General features: G+C 41.2%; 1 protein-coding gene across 2 annotated transcripts; it reads left to right on the forward strand.

The window, feature by feature from the left end:
• Positions 1-2,471: 2,471 nt before the first annotated feature.
• LOC129814066 (protein canopy-1-like) lies at positions 2,472-23,675 on the forward strand. Of its 2 annotated transcripts, XM_055866838.1 has the most exons (7): positions 2,473-2,661; positions 5,888-5,951; positions 6,396-6,498; positions 14,881-14,996; positions 20,454-20,663; positions 21,653-21,749; positions 23,504-23,675. In XM_055866838.1, exons 3-7 carry the CDS (start codon positions 6,405-6,407, stop codon positions 23,542-23,544), a joined length of 558 nt encoding a protein of 185 aa, XP_055722813.1. In that variant the 5' UTR covers positions 2,473-2,661; positions 5,888-5,951; positions 6,396-6,404; the 3' UTR covers positions 23,545-23,675. The 2 variants fall into 2 exon arrangements, with proteins under 2 accessions (XP_055722814.1, XP_055722813.1); XM_055866839.1 differs by lacking the exon at positions 5,888-5,951 and having other exon boundaries at positions 2,472-2,661.
• The last annotated feature ends 358 nt before the right edge of the window (positions 23,676-24,033 follow it).

Consider the following 24,033-nt stretch of genomic DNA (forward strand, 5'->3'; position numbering starts at 1 on the left):
TAAACTGCTAGAGAGTGATAATAGATGTGATCGTCCCCAACTCCAGCCCTCCCTCCATCCATCCCCCGGGACTAGAATAGATCTGAAATTGTACCTTTTGTAAAATGCCAATGTCATTTTATCTTTGGAGATTCAAAAGAAAAGAAGACTCACTTGAAATGCATTACCTTGAGAGTCATTGATTTTGATGTCATCTATGTGGGCTTCACTCTGACCTGGACGTTTTGTCATTCAGTGTGTAGTTTGGTCTCCATCCACCACTGCCTCATCGTTCTCACATCTCAATATTATTCTGCACTTTCTGGAATCCCCTATCTTCAGTCCCCAGTTCACATAGACGTCTAGTAGGTGCATCCTATGAAGACCTAAGGTTGGCTATGGAATCAATGCTTAGGCCTACTGTTAGGCCATGGCTAGAAGAGGTATGAACACCACTGACCACTTTTCAATATGCTGTAATTCAACTCCAGTGATGTACGCTAACTTCCCCCCAAAATACTATTAATCCATGTGAAAACTGTTCAGGCATGCTCTTGTGGTGCCAAGCTGGTTCTAAATTTTCCAAAATGATGTTGGTCAATGCAGTCACGTAATCCCTGTTTGCTGATTTGTCAGGAGTAGATAACACATCGTGTTTACTCTGACCTTGTTCTCATCCAGAAGCCCTCTGGGTCATAAAAAAACTAACTTTCAACTAACCACTCACCTTTACCACTAACTGTAGACGGGGAAAGAAGTGAATCTAACCTCTTAGTTTGGGCCTCCTGCTTACTGTGCTAAAGGTCATCATTCAGCTCTTCATCTGACATACCAGCACAGTTCTGGTGAGCAAGATTTACTATCGGTACATCACTATCAGCAATCACTATCAGTACATCACTATCAGCCATTACTATCAGTACATCACTATCAGTATATCACTATCAGCCATCACTATCAGCCATCACTATCAGTACATCACTATCGGTACATCACTGTCAGCAATCACTATCAGTACATCACTATCAGCCATCACTATCTGTACATCACTATCAGTACATCACTATCAGCCATCACTATCAGTATATCACTATCAGTACATCACTATCAGTACATCACTATCAGCTATCACTATCAGTACATCACTATCAGACATTACTGGAGACCAAGTAGACAATAATATACTATTGTAATTCTATCACAAACAGACAATTTTACAGGATATACAGTACATGCCGAATGGTTTTAAAAACGTACTGTCCAATTGCATTTCAAGATCTATTCTATGGGGGCTCTGTAGAAAGCTTCACATTGATTACTATAAATATACTGTATCAAAATCATGTTTATTTTAACTAATAATTGACTGATCAAACCATTTTCTTTCAGCACAAAGAACCAGCTCTATCATATCTATCACATTGTCTCATCTATATTGAAAATTCTCAATGTACACACACTCCCCCTTTATAAGAGAAGGTGATCTGTGGTTAATATGCAGTCACTGGTGAGAAAACCAGGTCAAATTCCCCTCTCAAAGGGCCCACCTGTCACTAGCTGGAGGCACAATGTGAAACCAACAGTCACTGTAGCACACCTCTAGTTTGCTAGTAGTGCTTGACTACTTTGAATTACTAACCACCAAAATTAAGAGACTAAAATTGTTCATGTATAGAAAATGAGCACCATGATCTCATCACTGCCCATGAATGCAAAACAATTATGTATAAATCAACACAAGCAATTAAATCTCCTTAAGCACAGGACCACAATTAAGCTAAGCTAACATGACTAATTGTTCATTTCTAATAGAATGGACTGGGGTGAAAGGGTAATCCTAAAAGCCTGCAAGAAAAATTATACCAGCACGCCAATGGTTACTATACAATAAAGTAGGGATACAGTATTGACCATTACCTGTTTGATGAATGTTAAAGGTTTTATAAGAAGTTTACAAACTGTTAATTGTTAGTTTATATAGTTTAAGGATATGTAATCTACCGTTATAACACATTGTATAAATTGTGTGATTGTTATTGTGGTGCTTGGCAAATTGGCTTACACTTCTGTCCAAATTTCTGCAGCAATGCGCCCACATGATGTGGGTCATTTAACAAAGAGATCAGCATAGCCTTCATATTGCATTATTAGGTTATTGGGCTTATTCACAAGGTTCGACTGGGAAGGGTGTTACAGGATAGGACTACTTGGAAAGATGAAGAAAATTTGCGCAGCGTCTATATAGTCGACTCACTCATTAACTATGCATAATCAATTTACTGTTAGCTCAAAAGCAGGTGATTTTGTCGATTTGGAAAGCACCTCAGAGCAACTCGACGCCCGGTGTTCTCAGTATGAGGCAGCGTTCCCGCGAGGCAGCGTTCAGTCATTGGATATCTGTGCTGAGTTTACAATACCATTGGCTCACATAGCTGTCATTGTTCTGCTTCCTGGCTGAACGTGGCAACGCCTGGAACAAGCACGTAAGTAGACACTGTCCACTGACAGTAAGGTAGATATGATCGTGGTTCATTCAAAACAGGTGAGAACTTCACTTTAGCTGTTTGTTTTATGTACAGTCAGCATTCACAACGTTGTCCCTCGCGTCTGAATCCGACTTCACTGCTGTAGCCTACCGTGCTGAAAAGTTCCTAATTCTTACTCACCTGACTTTTGAATCAGGTAAGTTCCAAGGGTCTATTGTAATCCAGTATTATGCTACCCGACTGGTGTAATTATTAGAAAATGGCAGGGTAGCATATTTGGCCTTTCATTATAATGTTTTTGACATGGGTAGGCTACATGAAAATAGGCTGCCCCACAACTTTATCTAGGCTGAATGCTGTATTCACACAGGCTTCGTTTTTGCGGCTTTTAACGCGCCGTCAGTGATGCATTCAGAACGCAGACAATCCTCTGTTTGTCAATGAGAGCAAGGCGTCTAAAGGCACATTTACAGTGCTGTGGTCAATTTACAGTGCTTTGCATCCAGGATTTTTATCAAAAATTAATTATTTGTTGAACTTTTTCTTTGCAATGCATTTTAACGAGGGTATAGATTTAACTAATATCTATGTAGAGGTCAGTCAACCTATAGTAGACTATTATAGCATTTCTCCTGCCAAAATCCCTTCTTTCCACCACTACCTTGCTTTCTTCATACTGCATGCCTTTGCTTATTTCAACAGTGATCTACCGGAAGTTGATTTAAAGATAGAGTCAGTTATATGACTAGATGCACAAAGTAAACAGCATAGCGGGTCAATTATTTCCACAACGACTAAGAGTGTTGGAGCACAGCAAGGCTAAACTTCTCTAAAGTTTTGGTCTTGGGCAGTGCCGCCTCAAGCGTTTTGGGGGCCCTAAGCGATATTTGGTTGGGGGGCTCCCCCTTGCAGGCATAACATTTTAGCATGAGTATAGTACAGGAAGGCACAATTTATAGCCCAATATTTACACATGTTTTGGGAAGGGGTATTGGGGGGCAACCGTTTAAATTGTGCACTATTTAGCAATCATAATAAGAGTCTGGTAGCAGCAGGTGTGTGGGGGGGATGTCTGTGTGCGTGTGTGCGTGAGTGAATGCATGTGTGCTAAGGTGTGGAGAATCAGAGCAGGTGGTTAGTTCAGTTCAAGTGTTCAGAAGTCTGATTGGTTTGTAGATAGAAACTGTTTCTGAGCCTGTTGGTATTAGGCCTCATGTTCCAATAACGTCTCCCTGATGTTAAGGGAGTGAACAGCTTGTAGCTGGGGTGTGTAAGGTCTTTGATGATGCTGCGTGACTTCCTCAGGCACCGTTTCAAGTAGTCCTGGATGGGTGGGATCACGGCCCCAGTGATGTACTGGGCGGCCTTCACCACCCGCTGGAGGCCCTTGCATCTGTGCAACACCACCACTCCATAACAGGCCATGATGCAACCAGTCAGGACGCTCTCGATGGTGCAGCGATAGTATTTGGAGAGTACCCGAGGTGGCATGCCAAATTTCTTCAGCCGCCTTGGAAGTACAGACGCTGTTGAGGCGTCTTGACAGGAGTGGTGGTGTTGTTGGTCCATGTCAAGTCCTCTGTGAGGTGGACGCTGAGGATCTTAAAACTGCTGGCTCTCTCTACTGCAGTCCTGTTGATGTGGATGGAAACATGTTCCCTCCTCTGCTTTCTGAAGTCAACAATCAACTCCTTTGTTTTTCTGATGTTGAGGGAGAGGTTGTCCTGGCACCACAATGCCAGTTCACTTACCTCCTCCCTATAGGCTGACTCATCTTTGTTGGTTATCAGGCCTACCCACGTGGTGTCGTCAGCAAACTTGATGATGGAGTTGGTGTCGTGCCTAGCTACGCAGTCGTGGGTGAACAGGAAGTACAGTGGACACACCCCTGGGGGGCCCCTGTGTTAAGAGTCAGTGTTGAGGAGGTGTTGTTGCCAATCTTCACAGCTTGTGGTCTGCCAGTCAGGAAGTTCAGGATCCATTTGCTAAGGGTGGTGTCCAGACCCAGGGCTCTGAGCTTGTTGTCAACCTTGGAGGGAACAATGGTGTTGAATGCAGAACTGTAGTCAATGAATAGCATGTAGGGTGTTCCTCTGGTCCAGATGTGTTACGGCCATGTGAATACCGATAGAAACGATATCTTCCGTGGATCTGTTGGAGCGGTAGGCAAATTGTAGTGTCAATCAACATTTTTAGCTGACATGGGCAAATTGAGTGACTGTCAGTAAGTACGTTTACATGCTCAGTAATAATTCGATAAATAAACTGATTATGGCAGTAGGCTGATTATGCGATATTCATGTAAACACATTACTCTGCTTATCTTAATCAACGTACGGTCAAAATCGAAGTAAGCATACCCCAATTAAAACACCTGGTTTTCAGAGCAATCTTTCGAAATATTAGAACATGTAAACACCTTAATCGGTGTTCCAGCGGTGTATTTGATCTGTGTATGTGCTAGCACCAGCCGAGCGAGCCTCCCTCTTTACACCGAGCGAGCCTCTTTAGCCGAGCGAGCCTCCCTCTTTTGATTTCGAAACAACTGAATGTATGCGTCTTGGAAGTAGTTTTCACATACAAACTTTTAATGTCTGAACTCAGAATCAAATATGCTTCTCAAAAATAACATGTGGTAGAACGTTTATTTTGATTGGTGATTTTCTGCATTTATCAGAGTGCATTCAGTAGCCTGATTTCAGATCTGTCCATGTAAACAGGATTATTAAGGAAATTGTTCATCTTAGAAAGCATGTATAAACGTTTCAATCGAACTATTATGTTAATCTGACTATCCAACATAATCATATTATTTTGTGAATGTAACCGGGCTCAGCGACTGACATGACAAGTGGATAACTGCTGATGCACTACCACATTTCTAAATTGCACCTTGTGTATTTTTACTTTTATCACTCTTAACAGTAAGTTCAGACCCCGACTGAGTTCCAACATTTTATTTTGATTTAAACATTTTTGGGTCGGGGGCCCCCTAGCGGTTGCAGGGCCCTACGCGCAGTGCGTAGTCGGTGTATAGACAGAGGCGGCTCTGGTCCCATAGCTACCACATTGTAAGTGCACATGCACCGATACTTTGTGTGACTGTGTGCGAGCGAATTCTTGCTTCCTGCTCATCGCAATATCTGCTGTGCTGCTCCTGCTACGTCATTTTGTTAATTCCACCGTTAAATATACATTTTAACAGTATCTAGGCTATCAACCCCATAACAACACAATAATGTTTTCTCTCATTCAAACTGTGTTCAGCTTCAGCATCCAATGAAAATATATCACCGAAGACATAAACATATATATTTTTGCTGGAATAAAGGACTCTTAAAGGTTTATTTACACTCCACTATTCTAGACTACACAGAATCTGCAAAGATTCATCATTCACTACACTCTTAACTTTTTGCTAGACCAAGGGGCACCTCAAGGACCACTAACCTCAAGGACCACTAACCTCAAGGACCTCTAACACCGGTTTGTGTTACACTTCCTTTCACTATTTATCAATACCACAGTGAAGTTGTAGACTAAGTTCTGTTTGAATATTTGATCTAAAGATAACACGACTTGTGGCCAACCCCCCATACCCTTGTGGAGGGCCAACCCCCCATAAACTTGTGAAGAGGCACTGAGTTTTATGGCCCATGTTAAAACCAGTTTCACTCTAGCTCTGTACAGATGATGTAACTTCTTGGAGCTCAACACATTCTGTTATGTCTAGACAGTTTGTGGAAATCAGTTTTCTTGTTGTTTTGTGTTAAAGTAAGGCTACTTCTACAGTAATTTGCCTCACAACCTGATTTCAGAATATGACTTGCTAGATAGACTGTGGGTGGTGCTCAATGGCAAATACCTTCTTTTTTTTTTAATAATGAATTGGCTTTGCTTGCCTGCTTTATACATATCTCTTTCCCTCAGGGTACGAATATGGCACCATGGATTATTCAAATTGCCTTGGTGGCAATGAGTATCTTAACCGAAACTACTGAAGGGAAAAAAGACACGGTGCTGTATTGTTCAGGTAAATTGGGATGTTTATTTGTCCACTTTGTCCTTTTCTACCTATGCAATATACTTTTTTCAGGATTTAGGCCTACATGTAATGCAGCCCCTGTTGATAGTCAATACAGACTATAGATTTGCAAAGGGTTGTGAAGTATTGTGATAACTTTCACAAAATAATATATTTTAACTCGAGCAAACTAATGTATTGTAAGCTTGTTTCCTATCATTTCACCTGCCACCTGCATTTCCTGTTCTATATCTGATTGTATTCTTGATTATCAAGAGTTTTTTTGTTACTGTGCAATTTCGGACAATCATTATATTAGTAAAATGATTTTGAGGTCTTATTGTTTGTGCATGCAGATTAAAAAATATATTTCTGTAACGTCTGCTTCCAACCTCAACTCAAACACGTAGATCCCCTGAACGTAGCTCACTTTCCAGCCCACTTTCCAGCTCACACTCTCAAACACATAGATTCCCTGAACGCAGCTCACTCTCCAGATCCCAATCACCTGAATTCTAATCACCTGTTCACACACCTGTATGTCATTATCACACACTATTTAGTTCAGTTCTTTGCCCCCATCATTGTGAGGTATTGTTTGTTTTGTGACACGTTTCTATTCGAAGCGCTGGTTTTCTGTAATTTAATCCTCCCGTGTATGATAGTTTTTGTCTGTCTCAGTAACGACGCCTTTTGCCTATTCCCCTGCCTGTACTTTAGCCTATCAGATTTCCTGTTAACTACCTATTGCCTTATCTCCTGGACTACGTTACTAGCCTTTTCCCTGCCTGTACTGTTGCCCCTTTGGACCCCTATGTTTGACCTTCTGCCTGCCCCTGGACCCAGCTACCTGCCTCCTCCTGTGGTCCTTTACAATAAACACCTGCTGCACCCTGCGCTTGAAACCAACTCTCTGTCTCCCATCGTGTTCATTACAATTTATGTTGAATTTCAAACGTGTAGAAGGACAAAGACAATTTACAATATTCTTTATCTAAAAATAAAAAAGGTGCACTATTGAAAACTTTGTCATCATGATAATTAACATTTTCCAGCTATTACATAGTTTTAGCAATTATGTTTTTAAAAAGGCAAGTTAAACTTGGTAAAAGGCAGCTCATCACATTTAATTGGAGCACCATGTTCTTTCTTTGAACCCAACACTGCAGTCTTACCAAACCTTGGAGTCATCCATCCTTGCATGACTATGTAACACTTCTCAAGCTACCAATGCATTAAAGAATCAAAGCTGTGACCGAGGTACTGATAAACAGCCTCTATCTCCAGGCCATCAGACTGTTAAACAGTCACCACCCTGCCCTGCCCGGAACCTTAGTCACTGTTACTAGCCGGCTACCACCCGGTACTCCACCCTGCCCCTTAGAGACTGCTGCCCTATGTACATAGAGTCATTGACCACTGGTCACTTGAGTAATGTTTACATACTGTTTTACCCACTTTATATGTACAGTGCCTTCAGAAAGTATTCACACACCTTGACTTTTTCCTAATCATGTTGTTTTACAGCCTGAATTTAAAATGGATTCAATTGAGAATTTTTGTCACTGGCCTCCACACAATACCCTATAATTTCTAAATGGAATTATGTATTTTTTTGTTTTTAAAAGTGAATTAAAAATGAAAAGCTTAAATGTCTTGAGCCAATAAATATTCAACCCCTTTGTTATGGCAAGCCTAAGTAAGTTCAAGAGTAAAAATATGCTTAGCAAGTCACACAGTAAGTTGCACGGATTCCCTCTGTGTGCAATAATAGTGTTTAACATGATTTTTTAATGACAACCTCATCTCTGTACCCCACACTTACAATTATCTGTAAGGTCCCTCAATCGAGCAGTTCATTTCAAACACAGATTCAACCACAAAGACAATGGCGCAGAAGGGGATATCTGCCGTTTTACGGGTTCCTAACCAACTATGCTATTTTGTTAGTTTTTTCGCATTGTTTGTAACCTATTTTGTACATAATGTTGCTGCTACCGTTCTTATGACCGAAAAGAGCTTCTGGACATCAGAACAGCAATTACTCACCTCGAACTGGCCAAAGATTTTTTCTTGAATGAGTCCGATGCAAAGGATATACTGCTTCCCCGAGACCAGGCCCAAATCCCCATCATTCACTTGAAGAAAAGATGGAAATACAGGGGGCGGAGGTCGGGTGCCTTGTGAGAATTCATCGGCAAGTGGGTAAACCGCCTTTACCATCCGTTCTATTGGCCAACCTGCAATCACTGGAAAATAAACTGGATGATCTATGATCGAGACTATCCTACCAACAAGACATTAAAAACTGTAATATCTTATGTTTCACCGAGTCGTGGCTGAACGACCACACAGAGAATATAGAGCTGGCTGGGTTTTCCGCGCATCGGCAGGACAGAGCAGCTACTTCTGGTAAGACAAAGGGTGGGGGTGTGTCTATTTGTCAATGACAGCTGGTATGCAATGTTTAATATTAAAGAAGTCTCGAGGTATTGCTCGCCTGAGGTAGAGTACCTCATGATAAGCTGTAGACCACACTTTCTACCAAGAGAGTTTTCATCTATATTATTTGTAGCCATCTTTTTTTACCACCACAAACCGATGCTGGCACTAAGACCGCACTTAACGAGCTGTATAAGGCCATAAACAAACAAGAAAATGCACATCCAGAAGCATTGCTCTTAGTGGCCGGGGACTTTAATGCAGGCAAACTTAAATCTGTTTTACCTAATTTCTACCAGCATGTCACATGTGCAACCAGAGGGAAAAAACTCTAGACCGCTGTTACTCCACACACAGGCGCATACAAAGGTCTCCCTCGCCCTCCATTTGGCAAATCTGACCATAATTATATCCTCCTGATTCTTGCTTACATTCAAAAACTAAAGCAGGAAGTACCAGTGACTCGCTCAATACAGAAGTGGTCAGATAACGTGGATGCTATGCTACAGGACTGTCTTGCTAGTCCATACTGGGATATGTTCTGGGATTTATCCAATGGCTTTGAGGAGTATACCACCTCAATCACCGGCTACATCAGTAAGTGCATCGGCGACATCATCCCTACAGTGACCATACGTACATATCCCAACCAGAAGCCATGGATTACAGGAAACCTCCATACCGAGCTAAAGGCTAGAGCTGCCGGCTGCACGGAGCGGGACACTAATCCGGACGCTTATAAGAAATTCCACTATGCCCTCAGATGAACCATCAAACAGGCAAAGCGTCAATATAGGACTAAGATTGAATACTACTACACTGGCTCTGACGCTCGTTAGATGTGGCAGGGCTTGCAAACTATTACGAACTACAAAGGGAAACCCAGCAGTGAGTTGCCCAGTGACGAGAGCCTACCAGACGAGCTAAATGCCTTTTAAGCTTGCTTCAAGGCTAGCTAACTGAAGCATGCATGAGAGCACAAGCTGTTCCAGACGACTGTGTGATCACGCTCTCCGTAGCCGATGTGAATTAGACCTTTAAACATGTCATCATTCACAAGGCTGCGGGGCCAGACGGATTACCGTCTATACTCAGAGCATGCGTGGACCAACTGGCAAGTGTCTTCACTGATATTTACAACCTATCCCTGACCGAGTCTGTAATACCTACATGTTTCAAACAGACCACCATAGGCCCTGTGCCCAAGAAAGTGAAGGTAGCCTGCCTGTTCAAGGCTCACATCAACACCATCATCCCGGAAACCCTAGACCCACTCCAATTCGCATACTGTCCCAACAGATCCACAGATGACGCAATCTCAATTGCACTCCACACTGCCCTATGTGAGAATGCTGTTCATTGACTACAGATTAGCGTTGAACGCCATAGTGCCCACAAAGCTCATCACTAAGCTAAGGACGGGCCGCCTCCCCAGGTGGTAAGGGTAGACAACAACACATCTGCCACGCTGATCCTCAACACTGGGGCCCCTCAGGGGTGTGTGCTTAGTCCCCTCCTGTACTCCCTGTTCACCCACAACTGTGTGGCCAAGCACAACTTCAACACCAACTGTAATACCTACATGTTTCAAACAGACCACCATAGGCCCTGTGCCCAAGAAAGTGAAGGTAGCCTGCCTGTTCAAGGCTCACATCAACACCATCATCCCGGAAACCCTAGACCCACTCCAATTCGCATACTGTCCCAACAGATCCACAGATGACGCAATCTCAATTGCACTCCACACTGCCCTATGTGAGAATGCTGTTCATTGACTACAGATTAGCGTTGAACGCCATAGTGCCCACAAAGCTCATCACTAAGCTAAGGACGGGCCGCCTCCCCAGGTGGTAAGGGTAGACAACAACACATCTGCCACGCTGATCCTCAACACTGGGGCCCCTCAGGGGTGTGTGCTTAGTCCCCTCCTGTACTCCCTGTTCACCCACAACTGTGTGGCCAAGCACAACTTCAACACCAACATTAAGTTTGCTGACGACACAACAGTGGTAGGCCTGATCACGACAAAGATGAGACAGCCAAAGGGAGGAGGTCAGAAACATGGCAGTGTGGTGCCAGGACAACAACCTCTCCCTCAATGTGAGAAAGACAAAGGAGCTGATCATGGACTACTGTAAAAGGAGGGCCGAACAGGCCCCCATTATTAACATCGATGGGGCTGCAGTGGAGCGGGTCGAGAGTTTCATGTTCCTTGGTGTCCACATCACCAACAAACTATCATGGTCCAAACAAACCAAGACAGTCGTGATGAGGTCATGACAACACCATTTCCCCCTCAGGAGACTGAAAAGATTTGGCATGGGTCCCCAGATCCACAAAAAGTTCTACTGCTGAACCACCAAGAGCATCCTGACCGGTTCCATCACCGCCTGATTTGGCAACTGCTCGGCATCCAACCGTAAGGCACTACAGAGGGTAGTACGTACGGCCCAGTACATCACTGTGGCCAAGCTTCCTGCCATCCAGGACACCACGTCAGAGGAAGACCCAAAAAATTGTGAGACTCCAGTCACCCAAGTCATAGACTGTTCTCTCTGCTACCGCACGGCACATGGTACCGCAGCTCCAAGTCCAGGTCCAAAAGGCTCCTTAACAACTTCTACCCCCAAGCCATAAGACTGCTGAACAATTAATGAAATTGCCACCCGGGCTATTTACATTTACACCCCCCTCCACCACCCACTGCCTCTACTCACTGTTTATTATCTATGCATAGTCACTTTACCCCTACCTACATGTACAAATTACATCGACTAACCTGTATATAGCCTTGTTATTGTTATTTTTTACGTTTTCTTAACTCTATTTCTTGAACTGCATTGTTGGTTAAGGGCTTGTAAGTAAGCATTTCACGGTAAGGTCTGCACATGTTGTATTCGGCGCATGTAACAAATAAAAATGTACTTTATTAGATCTGAAAGACCAGGGATGTTTTCCAAGTCCTTGGAAAGAAGGGCAGCCATTGGTGGATGTGTTAAAGAAAAAGCAGATATTGAATATCTCTTTGAGCTTGGTGAAGTTATTAATTACCCTTTGGATGGTGTATCAATACACCCAGTCACTACAAAGATACATGCTTCCTTCTTAAGTCAGTTGCTGGAGAGGAAGGGAACCGCTTAGGGATTTCACCATGAAGCCAATGCTGACTTTAAAACAGTTACAGAGTTGAATGGCTGTGATAGGATAAAACAGAGGATGGATCAACAACATTGTAGTTACTCCACAATAATAACCTAATTGACAGAGTGAAAAGAAGGATGCCTGTACAGAATACAAATATTCCAAAACATGCATCCTGTTTGCAACAAGGCACTAAAGTAATACTGGAATAAATGTGGCAAAGCAATTAACTTTTTGTCCTGAATACAAAGTGGTATGTTTTGGGCAAATTCAATACAACACATCGCTGAGTACCACTCTCCATATTTTTAAGCATAGTGGTGGCTGCATCATGTTATGGGTATGCCTGTAATAGTTAAGGACTGGGGAGTTTTTAAGGATAAAAAGAAAAACCTGGTTCAGTCTGCTTTCCATCAGACACTGGGAGATGAATTCACCTTTCAGCAGGACAATAATATTAAAATACACTGCCAAATCTACACTGGAGTTCTTTATCAAGACAGGCGCAGAGTTAAAGTTTTGACTTAAATATGCTTAAAAATCTATGGCAAGACTTGACAATGGTTGTCAAGCAATGACCAACAACCAGTTTGAAAGAGCTTGAAGAATTTTAAAAAGAATAATGGCCAAATATTATACAATCCTGTTGTGGAAAGCTCTTAGAGACTTACCCAGAAATACTCACAGCTTTAATTCTAACATGTATTGAGTCATGGGTGTGAATACTTATGTAAATGAGATATTTCTGTATTTCATTTTCAATAAATTTGCGAAAATTTCTAAAAACATTTTCCCTTTGTCATTATGGAGTATTGTGTGTAGATGGATGAAAAAATAAATATTTAATCTATTTTGAATTCAGGCTTCAACACAACAAAATGTGGAATACTTTCTGAAGGCATTGTATATACTGTGTTCTAGTCATGGCTCATCCTATATAACTACTGCTCTTCACACCTTTTCTATTCATATATTGTCCATACTGTCTATACACACCGTTTTATATATATATATATACAGTACTAGTCTGGACACACACCTACTCATTCAAGGGATTTCTTTATTTTTTACTATTTTCTACATTGTAGAATAATAGTGAAGACATTTAAATGATGAAATCTGGAATCATGTAGTAACCCAAAAAGTGTTAAACAAATGAAAATATCAAGGCAAAGGGTGGCTACTTTGAAGAATCTAAAATCTAAAATATATTTTCATTTCTTTAACACTTTTTTGGTTACTACATGATTCCAGATGTGTTATTTCATAGTTTTGATGTCTTCACTATTATTCTACAATGTATAAAATCATAAAAATAAAGAAAAACCTTTGAATGTATATATAAAAAAATATATATATACACGACATGATCAAAAGTATGTGGACACCTGCTTGTCGTACATCTCATTCCAAAATCATGGGCATTAACATGAAGTTGGTCCCCCCTTTGTTGCTATAACAGCCTTCACTCTTCTGGGAAGCCTTTCCACTATATGTTGGAACATTGCTGCGGGGACTTGCTTCCATTCAGCCACAAGAGCATTCGTGAGGTCGGGCACTGATGTTGCCCGATTAGGCCTGGCTCGCAGTCGGCATTCCAATTCATCCCAAAGGTGTTCTACGGGGTTGAGGTCAGGGCTCTGTGCAGGCCAGACAAGTTTTTCTACACCGATCTCGACGAACGATTTCTGTATGGATCTCGCTTTGTGCATGTGGGGATTGTCATGCTGAAACAGGAAAGGGCCTTCCCCAAACTGTTGCCACAAAGAATCGTCTAGAATGTAATTTTATGCTGTGGATTTCCCTTTACTGGAACTAAGGACTCTAGCCTGAACCACGAAAAACAGCCCCAGACCATTATTCCTCCAAACTTTACAGTTGACACTATGCATTGGGGCAGGTAGCGTTCTCCTGGCATTCGCCAAACCCAGATTCGTCCGTCGGACTGCCAGATGGTGAAGCGTGATTCATCCCTCCAGAGAACCTGTTTCCACTGCTCCAGATTCCAATGGCGGCGAGCTTTACACCACTCCAGCCAAAGCTTGGCATGGTGCATGGTGATCTTAGGCTTGTGTGCGGCCGCTCGACCATGGAAACCCATTTCATGAAGCTCCTGTCTAACAGTTTTGAGCTGACGTTGCTTTCAGAGGAAGTTTGGAACTCAGTAGTGAGTGTTGCAACCGAGGACTGACGATTTCTATGCACTACCCACTTCAGCACTCGGCGGTCCTGTTCTGTGAGCTTGTGAGGCCTCCCACTTCATGGCTGAGCTGTTGTTGCTCCTAGACTTATCCACTTCACAATAACAGCACTTATAGTTGACAGGAGCATCTCTAGCAGGGCAGAAATTTGACAAACTGACTTGTTGAAAAGGTGGCATCCTATGACTGTGCCATGTCAAAAGTCACTGAGCTCTTCAGTAAGGCCATTCTACTGACAATGTTTGTCTTCAGAGTTTGCATGGCTGTGTGATCGATTTTATACACCTGTCAGCAATGGGTGTGGCTGAAATAGCCGAATCGACTAATTTGAAGGGGTGTACACATACTTTTGTGTATATAGTGTATTATGAGTTATATATGTTTTCTTATCAACAGTTCTGTATACATAATTACTTATTTACTTTTATTTCTAGTGTGCACCCTGTATTATCACATGTTTTCTATCAAGCTTATTTCAGTAGAAATAATTTTATTGCCGTTTTACTTTTGCTTTTCGCTAGCTGTGGGCATAATATGGATCTATAAATACTTATTTTATTGTAAATGAGTGCTGTGGATTGTTCTAATCTATGTCTGTTTCTTTTAGCATGCAGGGCTATTGTTGATGAGCTCAATTATTCAATCAGTCAGATTGATCCGAAGAAGACTATCCATGTGGGAGGCTTCAGACTCAACCCTGATGGGAGCCTGACTGATAAAAAGGTAGCTACCACAGTAAAATCATGTTGCAAAAGTAGGAAATTATTCCAAAGTGCGCTCCACTGGATCAAACATCTCATAGTACACATAAAGCTATCAATTGAACTTTCTTGCAAAAAAATATTTGATGATTTATGGATTAAGAGATCGATGCATCATTCATACATTGAAGAATGCATATTCATACTTAAAATACTTTACAAAGCCTAGGTCTAGTGGGTTCATAGTAGTTCCTGGTTTCCTGGATCTCATACCTTGAGAAATGGAATTTAGTGTATTGTGAAACATCCCGGCAGAAGAAAAGAAATATCAGTATGTAACTTCATTTCAGTTTGGGTGGTTGTAAGCATTGGTACCCACTTTATTACTGTTTCACCTGTATTTCCCTCTGGAATATTCAAACCACTGTATTTCCCTCTGGAATATTCAAACCACTGTATTTCCCTCTGGAATATTCAAACCACTGTATTTCCCTCTGGAATATTCAAACCACTGTATTTCCCTCTGGAATATTCAAACCACTGTATTTCCCTCTGGAATATTCAAACCACTGTATTTCCCCATTTTTCGAACCAAGCATTGTTGTGGTGTGAAGAGGTCAGACCTGGTAGTGTTCCAGTGTCCTATCACTAGTGTCCAGGGACTGTCATTAGCTGGTCAGCTCCCCTATTGATCTCAGGGGTTAATCCCCTTTTGATGGTAATTGATAGCTAGTAACATGCTGTTCATTTAGCTAGGCTGTTTGTGGCTTTTCCTCTCCCCCGTGGCCATTTCAAGTTCACTTTCAAGTAAAAGGGATTCTGATATTATATCTCCTAATATGACAACTCTAATTATCTCTCATTCATATAGATTTGAGTTCAAGCAAACATTCCATAGGCATAGTATACCAAACATTATAGAGTTGGAATCGTTTTTTCTTGAAGTATCGTCTTTACCTTCTCTTTGCAAATCAAATCAAATTCTATTGGTCACCTACACATGGTTAGCAGATGTTATTGCGAGTATAGCGAAATGCTTGTGCTTCTAGATCCGACAGTGCAGCAATATCTAACATGTAATCTAACAATTCCACAACAACTAGCTAATACACACAAATCTAAGTAAAGGGATGGAATAAGAATATATACATATAAATACACTGCTCAAAAAATAAAGGGAACACTAAAATAACACATCCTAGATCTGAATGAATGAAATATTCTTATTAAATACTTTTTTCTTTACATAGTTGAATGTGCTGACAACAAAATCACACAAAAATTATCGATGGAAATCAAATTTATCAACCCATGGAGGTCTGGATTTGGAGTCACACTCAAAATTAAAGTGGAAAACCACACTACAGGCTGATCCAACTTTGATGTAATGTCCTTAAAACAAGTCAAAATGAAGCTCAGTGGTGTGTGTGGCCTCCACGTGCCTGTATGACCTCCCTACAACGCCTGGGCATGCTCCTGATGAGGTGGCGGATGGTCTCCTGAGGGATCTCCTCCCAGACCTGGACTAAAGCATCCGCCAACTCCTGGACAGTCTGTGGTGCAACGTGTCGTTGGTGGATGGAGCGAGACATGATGTCCCAGATGTGCTCAATTGGATTCAGGTCTGGGGAACGGGCGGGCCAGTCCATAGCATCAATGCCTTCCTCTTGCAGGAACTGCTGACACACTCCAGCCACATGAGGTCTAGCATTGTCTTGCATTAGGAGGAACCCAGGGCCAACCGCACCAGCATATGGTCTCACAAGGGGTCTGAGGATCTCATCTCGGTACCTAATGGCAGTCAGGCTACCTCTGGCGAGCACATGGAGGGCTGTGCGGCTCCCCAAAGAAATGCCACCCCACACCATGACTGACCCACCGCCAAACCGGTCATGCTGGAGAATGTTGCAGGCAGAAGAACGTTCTCCACGGCGTCTCCAGACTCTGTCACGTTTGTCACATGTGCGTGTGAACCTGCTTTCATCTGTGAAGAGCACAGGGCGCCAGTGGCGAATTTGCCAATCTTGGTGTTCTCTGGCAAATGCCAAACGTCCTGCACGGTGTTGGGCTGTAAGCACAACCCCCACCCGTGGACGTCGGGCCCTCATACCACCCTCATGGAGTCTGTTTCAGACCGTTTGAGCAGACCCATCCTAAGTGGACAGTTTGATTTCACAGAAGTGTGATTGACTTGGAGTTACATTGTGTTGTTTAAGTGTTCCCTTTATTTTTCTGAGCAGTGTATATGGAAGAGCAATGGCAGAGCGGCATAGGCAAGATGCAATAGATGGTATAAAATACAGTATATACATATGAGATGAGTAATGCAAGATATGTAAACATTATTAAAGTGACTAGTGATCCATTTATTAAAGTGGCCAATGATTTCAAGCCTGCATGTAGGCAGCAGCCTCTTTGTGTTAGTGATGGCTGTTTAACAGTCTGACGGCCTTGAGTCAGAAGCTGTTTTTCAATCTCTCGGTCCCAGCTTTGATGCACCTGTACTGACTTCGCCTTCTGGATGGTAGCAGGGTGAACAGGCAGTGGCTCGGGTGGTCGTTGTCCTTGATGATCTTTTTGGCCTTCTTGTGACATCGGGTGCTGTAGGTTTCCTGGAGGGTGCTCTTGCTACATGAGAATAGTTTTTTTGCCATCAGTTAGTCTCCGTCCTTCCTGTTTATTATGCTGTCTATGGATCAGGTGTGTATGTCATATTCACAGACTCTCATTAAGTGTTGCCTAAAATAGGGTTAATTTGGAAATAAATGCTAATTACAGTTTCTATACTCCTGTGAGTCTTGTTCATATTCCATTTTGTTTGCCCTCAAGCTGTGGGGGTGTGCCTCTGCAATACCCCTGTTGTTGTTAGTAGAGAGAGAGTATGAATGCAATGATATAGCTCCACTATAATTACTAAATCAAAATGAATACTAGTAAGAGAAGAGTTAAGTATTGAATTATGTACCTGGTTTTACAGTGCTCTGAACGGTAAGCACACTGACTTTTACGTGAAATGACCAACATCAACTCTTTTGATCAACTTCTGTACTTACTGCCCTATGGAAGTGTACCTTTTGATCAACCTCTGTACTTACTGCCCTATGGAAGTGTACCTTTTGATCAACTTCTGTACTTACTGCCCTATGGAAGTGTACCTTTTGATCAACCTCTGTACTTACTGCCCTATGGAAGTGTACCTTTTGATCAACTTCTGTACTTACTGCCCTATGGAAGTGTACCTTTTGATCAACTTCTATACTTACTGCCCTATGGAAGTGTACCTTTTGATCAACCTCTGTACTTACTGCCCTATGGAAGTGTACCTTTTGATCAACTTCTGTACTTACTGCCCTATGGAAGTGTACCTTTTGATCAACTTCTGTACTTACTGCCCTATGGAAGTGTACCTTTTGATCAACTTCTGTACTTACTGCCCTATGGAAGTGTACCTTTTGATCAACTTCTGTACTTACTGCCCTATGGAAGTGTACCTTTTGATCAACTTCTGTACTTACTGCCCTATGGAAGTGTACCTTTTGATCAACTTCTGTACTTACTGCCCTATGGAAGTGTACCTTTTGCACTAATCACTGGCTTGTTTTGACTTCTGAGCATAAATCCAAGAAACCCTCCCCCACCCCACCCCACTGGCTTTTGACCCTGTCTGAATCAAGGAGGGAGGGGTGTTCAAGCTTAGATGCCATCATAGGAGATTTGCTGGTCTTAAGTCTCCTTTGCTCTCCTCAGAAAGCAGCAGGGCTCCCTGAAGGAAGGTTGACACCAGTCACACCACAAAGTTAAACCTACAACAATGAATCATTAAGCCAAAGACATTGAACTTAGATGAATAAGTTAATGGAAGTTGTTCATGTCTTATGTTTTTATATTCGTATATAGATTGTATTTCATAAATGTATTCATTTTCAACGAATGGCTTTCAATGTTTCTGGTTGGACCATGAAAACAAATGTCTGTCACTCTTCATTAAATTACATTTCTGTATTGTCACGATAAAGGTAAATACTGCAGCAATCGTTTGTCTGTGTGTTTATGCAAATATTTCCTTTTCTGAAGACTGTAACAATATTACACATTGTTATAAATGGTGGCATTAATAGGTTCTAGTTTTTATGAATTTGTGTGTTTTCATTGGTCCATATTATTCACACCAGAAATTGAAAGCCCCTTTCCAATAATGGCTGGTTTTCCAATGGGAATTCAATGGAGGATAGCATCCCTGAGAAGCCTTTTCTCTGCAAGGTCTGCCTAGTCCCCTCCTCATTCTTCAGGAAATGTGTGATTGACAGGTCCCTTTCAAACCCCTCAGACTGGTAAGGAAGGAATTTAATTCCACACCATTTTCAGGATTGCATGATAAGGATTTGGCTTGACGTTGGACTTTTTCATGCTGGACATTTTTGGTGTTTTTAAAAAACGTAAAAATATTTAAGGCAGATTTTTCTGACCAATCAAGTCAAGATCTCATCATACATATTCATAGAAATACACCTATGGTGTAATAAAATGTAATAATAATCAGAATAGCTCAATTTTTGGTTTACAATTTTAGCTAAAAATTGCTGCTATGGTTGATATTCCACTTTTTGTTTTGAAGTGACTTATTAGTTATAAGTTAAACATTAATGTTGAAGTAGTCAAACCATTTTTTTTGTTGATAGACCATCCTCAATGTTAACTACTTAGCTCTCTGTACATTGAAAAAGGAGAGAAATGTGTACCAAGGTTCAGGCAGTTTCCTGAAACCTTTTTATCTTATTTGTGAGCAGATGGCAGTGAGCCACGGAAGCCCCTTTGTGTCACTACGAGTCAGATATAAAAAAAAGAGGAGGGGGAAAATGCTTCTATAATGTAATCAGTGGGTCCGGAAGGGTCCATACTGAGGCTGAAAGGGGACAATAGGGTCAGGGATATATCTACATTGCACAAAATCCAGTTCATCTGCAATATGCCCCCCCTTCCCCTTGCCCAGCACCTTTTGACCGGGATTGACAAGGAAAACTTCCTGCTTTGATCATTGGAGGGTGGAGGAGATGAACCGCCAAAAGGGACCAAAGGATGAGACTGAACTGTTTACCCTGCACTTGGCTGCTGTTTAGGCCTCCCCCTGCTCCTTAACTCAGCCCCCCTCCCTGGCCCTTTCACTGCCCCTGCCCCCCGTCACCCTTTCCCCTCTCTCCTTCCGGGGAGGCCACGGGGGCGGGAGCATAGTGCACCTTGACCTGTCTAGACACCATTGCATGTGTTGTCCTGTTTCCAAGGGGAAGGGGTATACTTCTACAGGTTAAATGTCATAGTTCCAGCATAGGGGAAGTAGGGGTTGTTTGTGTGATGGGAATGGAGGTTAGGGGTCACCAACATGACCCGGCCGGATCCCAAGCAACTTCATAGAACTGGAATCAAACTCGGTTAAGTTTAATTTTTATTAATTTTTATTTATTTTTATATTTTTATCCACCAGGTCCCTCTTGCTAGGTCTGAGGCCAACTTGAGTGAGCTTCTGGATGGAGTTTGTGGTAGCATGAGTGACTATGCTCTTCATGTGGACCCAGACACCAAGATAAAGCAATACAAAAGATTTGCTCCAAGAAGTTCTGATGCTGGGGATTTTCCTGATTTTAACAATTTCAAGTTTGACGGCCCAGAGGGATCCAATGCCCTACAATTTGTGGTAAGTGTGGCAATAATTTATTAATTTACTCACATATTTATTCATTTATTTTCACTCATGCTGTACATACTTCAAAGTTCACGTGAATTTTTTTCCTATGTTCTGCATTTCCAAGTCTTTTTTTTTACCTATTAATGAAGTATTTCAAGGTTTAATAGAGATATTGGTAGCAGAGGGAAACTGCTTATTATGTTTTGTTAGCCAGGATGAAACTTTGATGTAATTTAAAGCACAGAAGTCAATGTTATACCTTGGCCTTTGATATCACAGCTTGATATTATTTGAAAATCCATTTACATTCTTGATAGTTGTGCCCGTAACATTAAAACGTACATTGATATTGTTTCTCCACTTTACTTATGACCTTTCTAATTAAGATATATTGCATGCATCATAGTCTGTAATATAGAAAGCCATTAATTTAAATTATAACAAGAAATCTGAAAACATGTGTATTAAAGCTTGCATTTGTATTTTTCATTATTGTATTTTTTTTAAACAGTTATTACAGTGTGACATTCAGTTTTGAAGTTTGTCATTTTGGTGCCAGGGGTGTACTGTATTCTAACCCAAAATGCAGGCAATAACGCATTTTCCTTTGTTAATTTACAATTATATTGCGGTCTTACACGTAATTTCCGCATATTTAAGATCAAGTTAGGCATCACAAGTAAGAAATCGTATAATGCGCTAAGGTGTGTGTGTGTGTGTGTGTGTGTGTGTGTGTGTGTGTGTGTGTGTGTGTGTGTGTGTGTGTGTGTGTGTGTGTGTGTGTGTGTGTGTGTGGAATCGCCAACAATCGTGTTGCCTATCTAGGTTACATGAGTCTTCCAAGATGGCTGAACGGCAAGGCGAGAGGAAAAATGGCAGTCTGCCTCACGGCCATGCCCACTATTGTGTGAAACTACATGCTTGTGAATCTCTCATGTGCGGAGGACCTGTTTTTGCTGTCTGTCGAGTGGCAACCTATCCCCTTTCCTCTGTTACAGTGTGAAAGCATTGTGGAGGAGTTTGAAGATTATATCATCTCTCTCTTTGCCAAAGAGACAGACCATGTGGTCGACAAGTTATGCAATGAAGTATCAGGTATGTTTCAGACATGTTGTGGTTTCTCTCTGACCAGGCCTCCTGTTTGCCCCTTACTGCATAGATACTACCTAGAACTATGTTATTACTCACATCATTACCCAAATGATACTACCTAGAACTATGTTATTACTCACATCATTACCCAAATGATACTACCTAGAACTATGTTATTACTCACATCATTACCCAAATGATACTACCTAGAACTATGTTAATACTCACATCATTACCCAAATGATACTACCTAGAACTATGTTATTACTCACATCATTACCCAAATGATACTACCTAGAACTATGCTATCACTCACATCATTACCCAAATGATACTACCTAGAACTATGTTATCACTCACATCATTACCCAAATGATACTACCTAGAGCTATGTTATCATTCACATCATTAACCAAATGATACTACCTAGAACTATGTTATCACTCACATCATTAACCAAATGATACTACCTAGAGCTATGTTATTACTGACATCATTACCCAAATGATACTACCTAGAACTATGTTATTACTCACATCATTACCCAAATGATACTACCTAGAGCTATGTTATCATTCACATCATTACCCAAATGATACTACCTAGAACTATGTTATTACTCACATCATTACCCAAATGATACTACCTAGAGCTATGTTATCATTCACATCATTACCCAAATGATACTACCTAGAACTATGTTATCACTCACATCATTACCCAAATGATACTACCTAGAACTATGTTATCACTCACATCATTACCCAAATGATACTACCTAGAACTATGCTATCACACATCATTACCCAAATGATACTACCTAGAACTATGCTATCACACATCATTACCCAAATGATACTACCTAGAACTATGTTATCACACACATCATTACCCAAATGGAGTATAGATGACAGCATTAGGTTTTGATTTGTTTTTATAGTTTATTAAAATGACTAATCACTCTTTTTTTGTATGAACAAATAATCACTGTATCTGGGTGTTTGGGCTTTGAAGAGCTTTGATTTGTAAAGAATAGCGGACAGATGCCCTACAACATACTAAATTTGGTGATCTGAATGTTTTAATGTTGCTGTTTTTTGATTGTGCGACCCCAAACATGTTTAGAAGAGTACCGTGTAGCTACCAGGGAATACAAACATGACCACCTTTGTTTATTATGCATCTGAAAACAGAATATGAAAATGTATACATCCAGACACTAACTACCTTTATTACAGCTCTATTTGTATTGTCATGATTTCTCCCTTACGTAACTGACATCTTTCATCCACCATTTTGTTCCAACCCTGTTAAGTGATGGTTCTGAAACAGCAGTGCAATCGGCCAAGTACTATTCCTGAGCTGAAACAGTTTATTTAACAATTTAACATCTCAGAGGATGATGTTGTGAACCTATATGAAACTAGTACTCCATTAGAGAAGGTAAAGGGCCATTTTTGTTCAACAAGATCGCGGTCGTAGGCCGATAGTTTAGATGTGCTATGTGAAGAAAGTCAGGATGGATTTGGCCTCTTCGCTGCTATTTGAGTATCAAGGTTATATGGAATTCATCATCAGAAAGAAACCACAGCTCCTATCTCTCGTATGTTTTCAATATGATGTAATTCGTTTTTTTGGCAGGTGTCATTGCAGTAAATGGTGTGTCTTCTACTGGATGTCTGCAATAATTGATAGTTATGTTCAATAGGCCATCTGACAAGATGGCGGATTCATTTTTGTCTATATTTCATTTCCAGATCACTGTAAAGGCACCAAATTCCAGAGTGACGAACTATAGTTTTACATGCATCTCTGCTGCCGATGACCGGACCAGTTTAGATATATATTTCAAATGAAGAAATCATTCTTGAAGGACATTGTATCAATCAACTTGAATACTTACAAATAAAGTTTTCTATTTTGAATTGAGATACTGGACTAACGTTGTCAAATCCACAGGATTGTATTATGATATAGAAAGTCAGGTGTTTCTTTAGAGGTAGTTCTAGTAACTTCCAGCTGGGTGCTGTTGTCAAAAAGTTATAAATGATTTCTTAAATATGCAGGAGGAAGAAGTAGCACTCAAAATAAGGATACGATGTGTGTAAAAATAAATAACCAAGTTTAAATGTGCTATACTCAGCCTTGAGGGACTGTGAGGAAGCACCCATGTCAAAAAAAGATGGCGTGGCGTCCTACAGGCAATGTCAAGATGAGCTGGATCAGCATTTTTTTCCACTTTTGTGCTTTCACTTTCATAAGCTGATCAGTTTTAGAATTGTTTGTA

Source organism: Salvelinus fontinalis, chromosome 17, assembly GCF_029448725.1.
Source record: "Salvelinus fontinalis isolate EN_2023a chromosome 17, ASM2944872v1, whole genome shotgun sequence".
Classification (NCBI taxonomy): Eukaryota; Metazoa; Chordata; class Actinopteri; order Salmoniformes; family Salmonidae; genus Salvelinus; species Salvelinus fontinalis.

What these genes read in the sequence shown, in the direction of transcription:
- LOC129814066 (XM_055866839.1), top strand. Translation starts at nt 6,405, where the DNA reads ATGGCACCATGGATTATTCAAATTGCCTTGGTGGCAATGAGTATCTTA. An exon ending in CACGGTGCTGTATTGTTCAG is followed by an intron (nt 6,499 to 14,880) that starts GTAAATTGGGAT and finishes TGTTTCTTTTAG; the next exon opens with CATGCAGGGCTATTGTTGAT. An exon ending in CCAATGCCCTACAATTTGTG is followed by an intron (nt 20,664 to 21,652) that starts GTAAGTGTGGCA and finishes CCTCTGTTACAG; the next exon opens with TGTGAAAGCATTGTGGAGGA.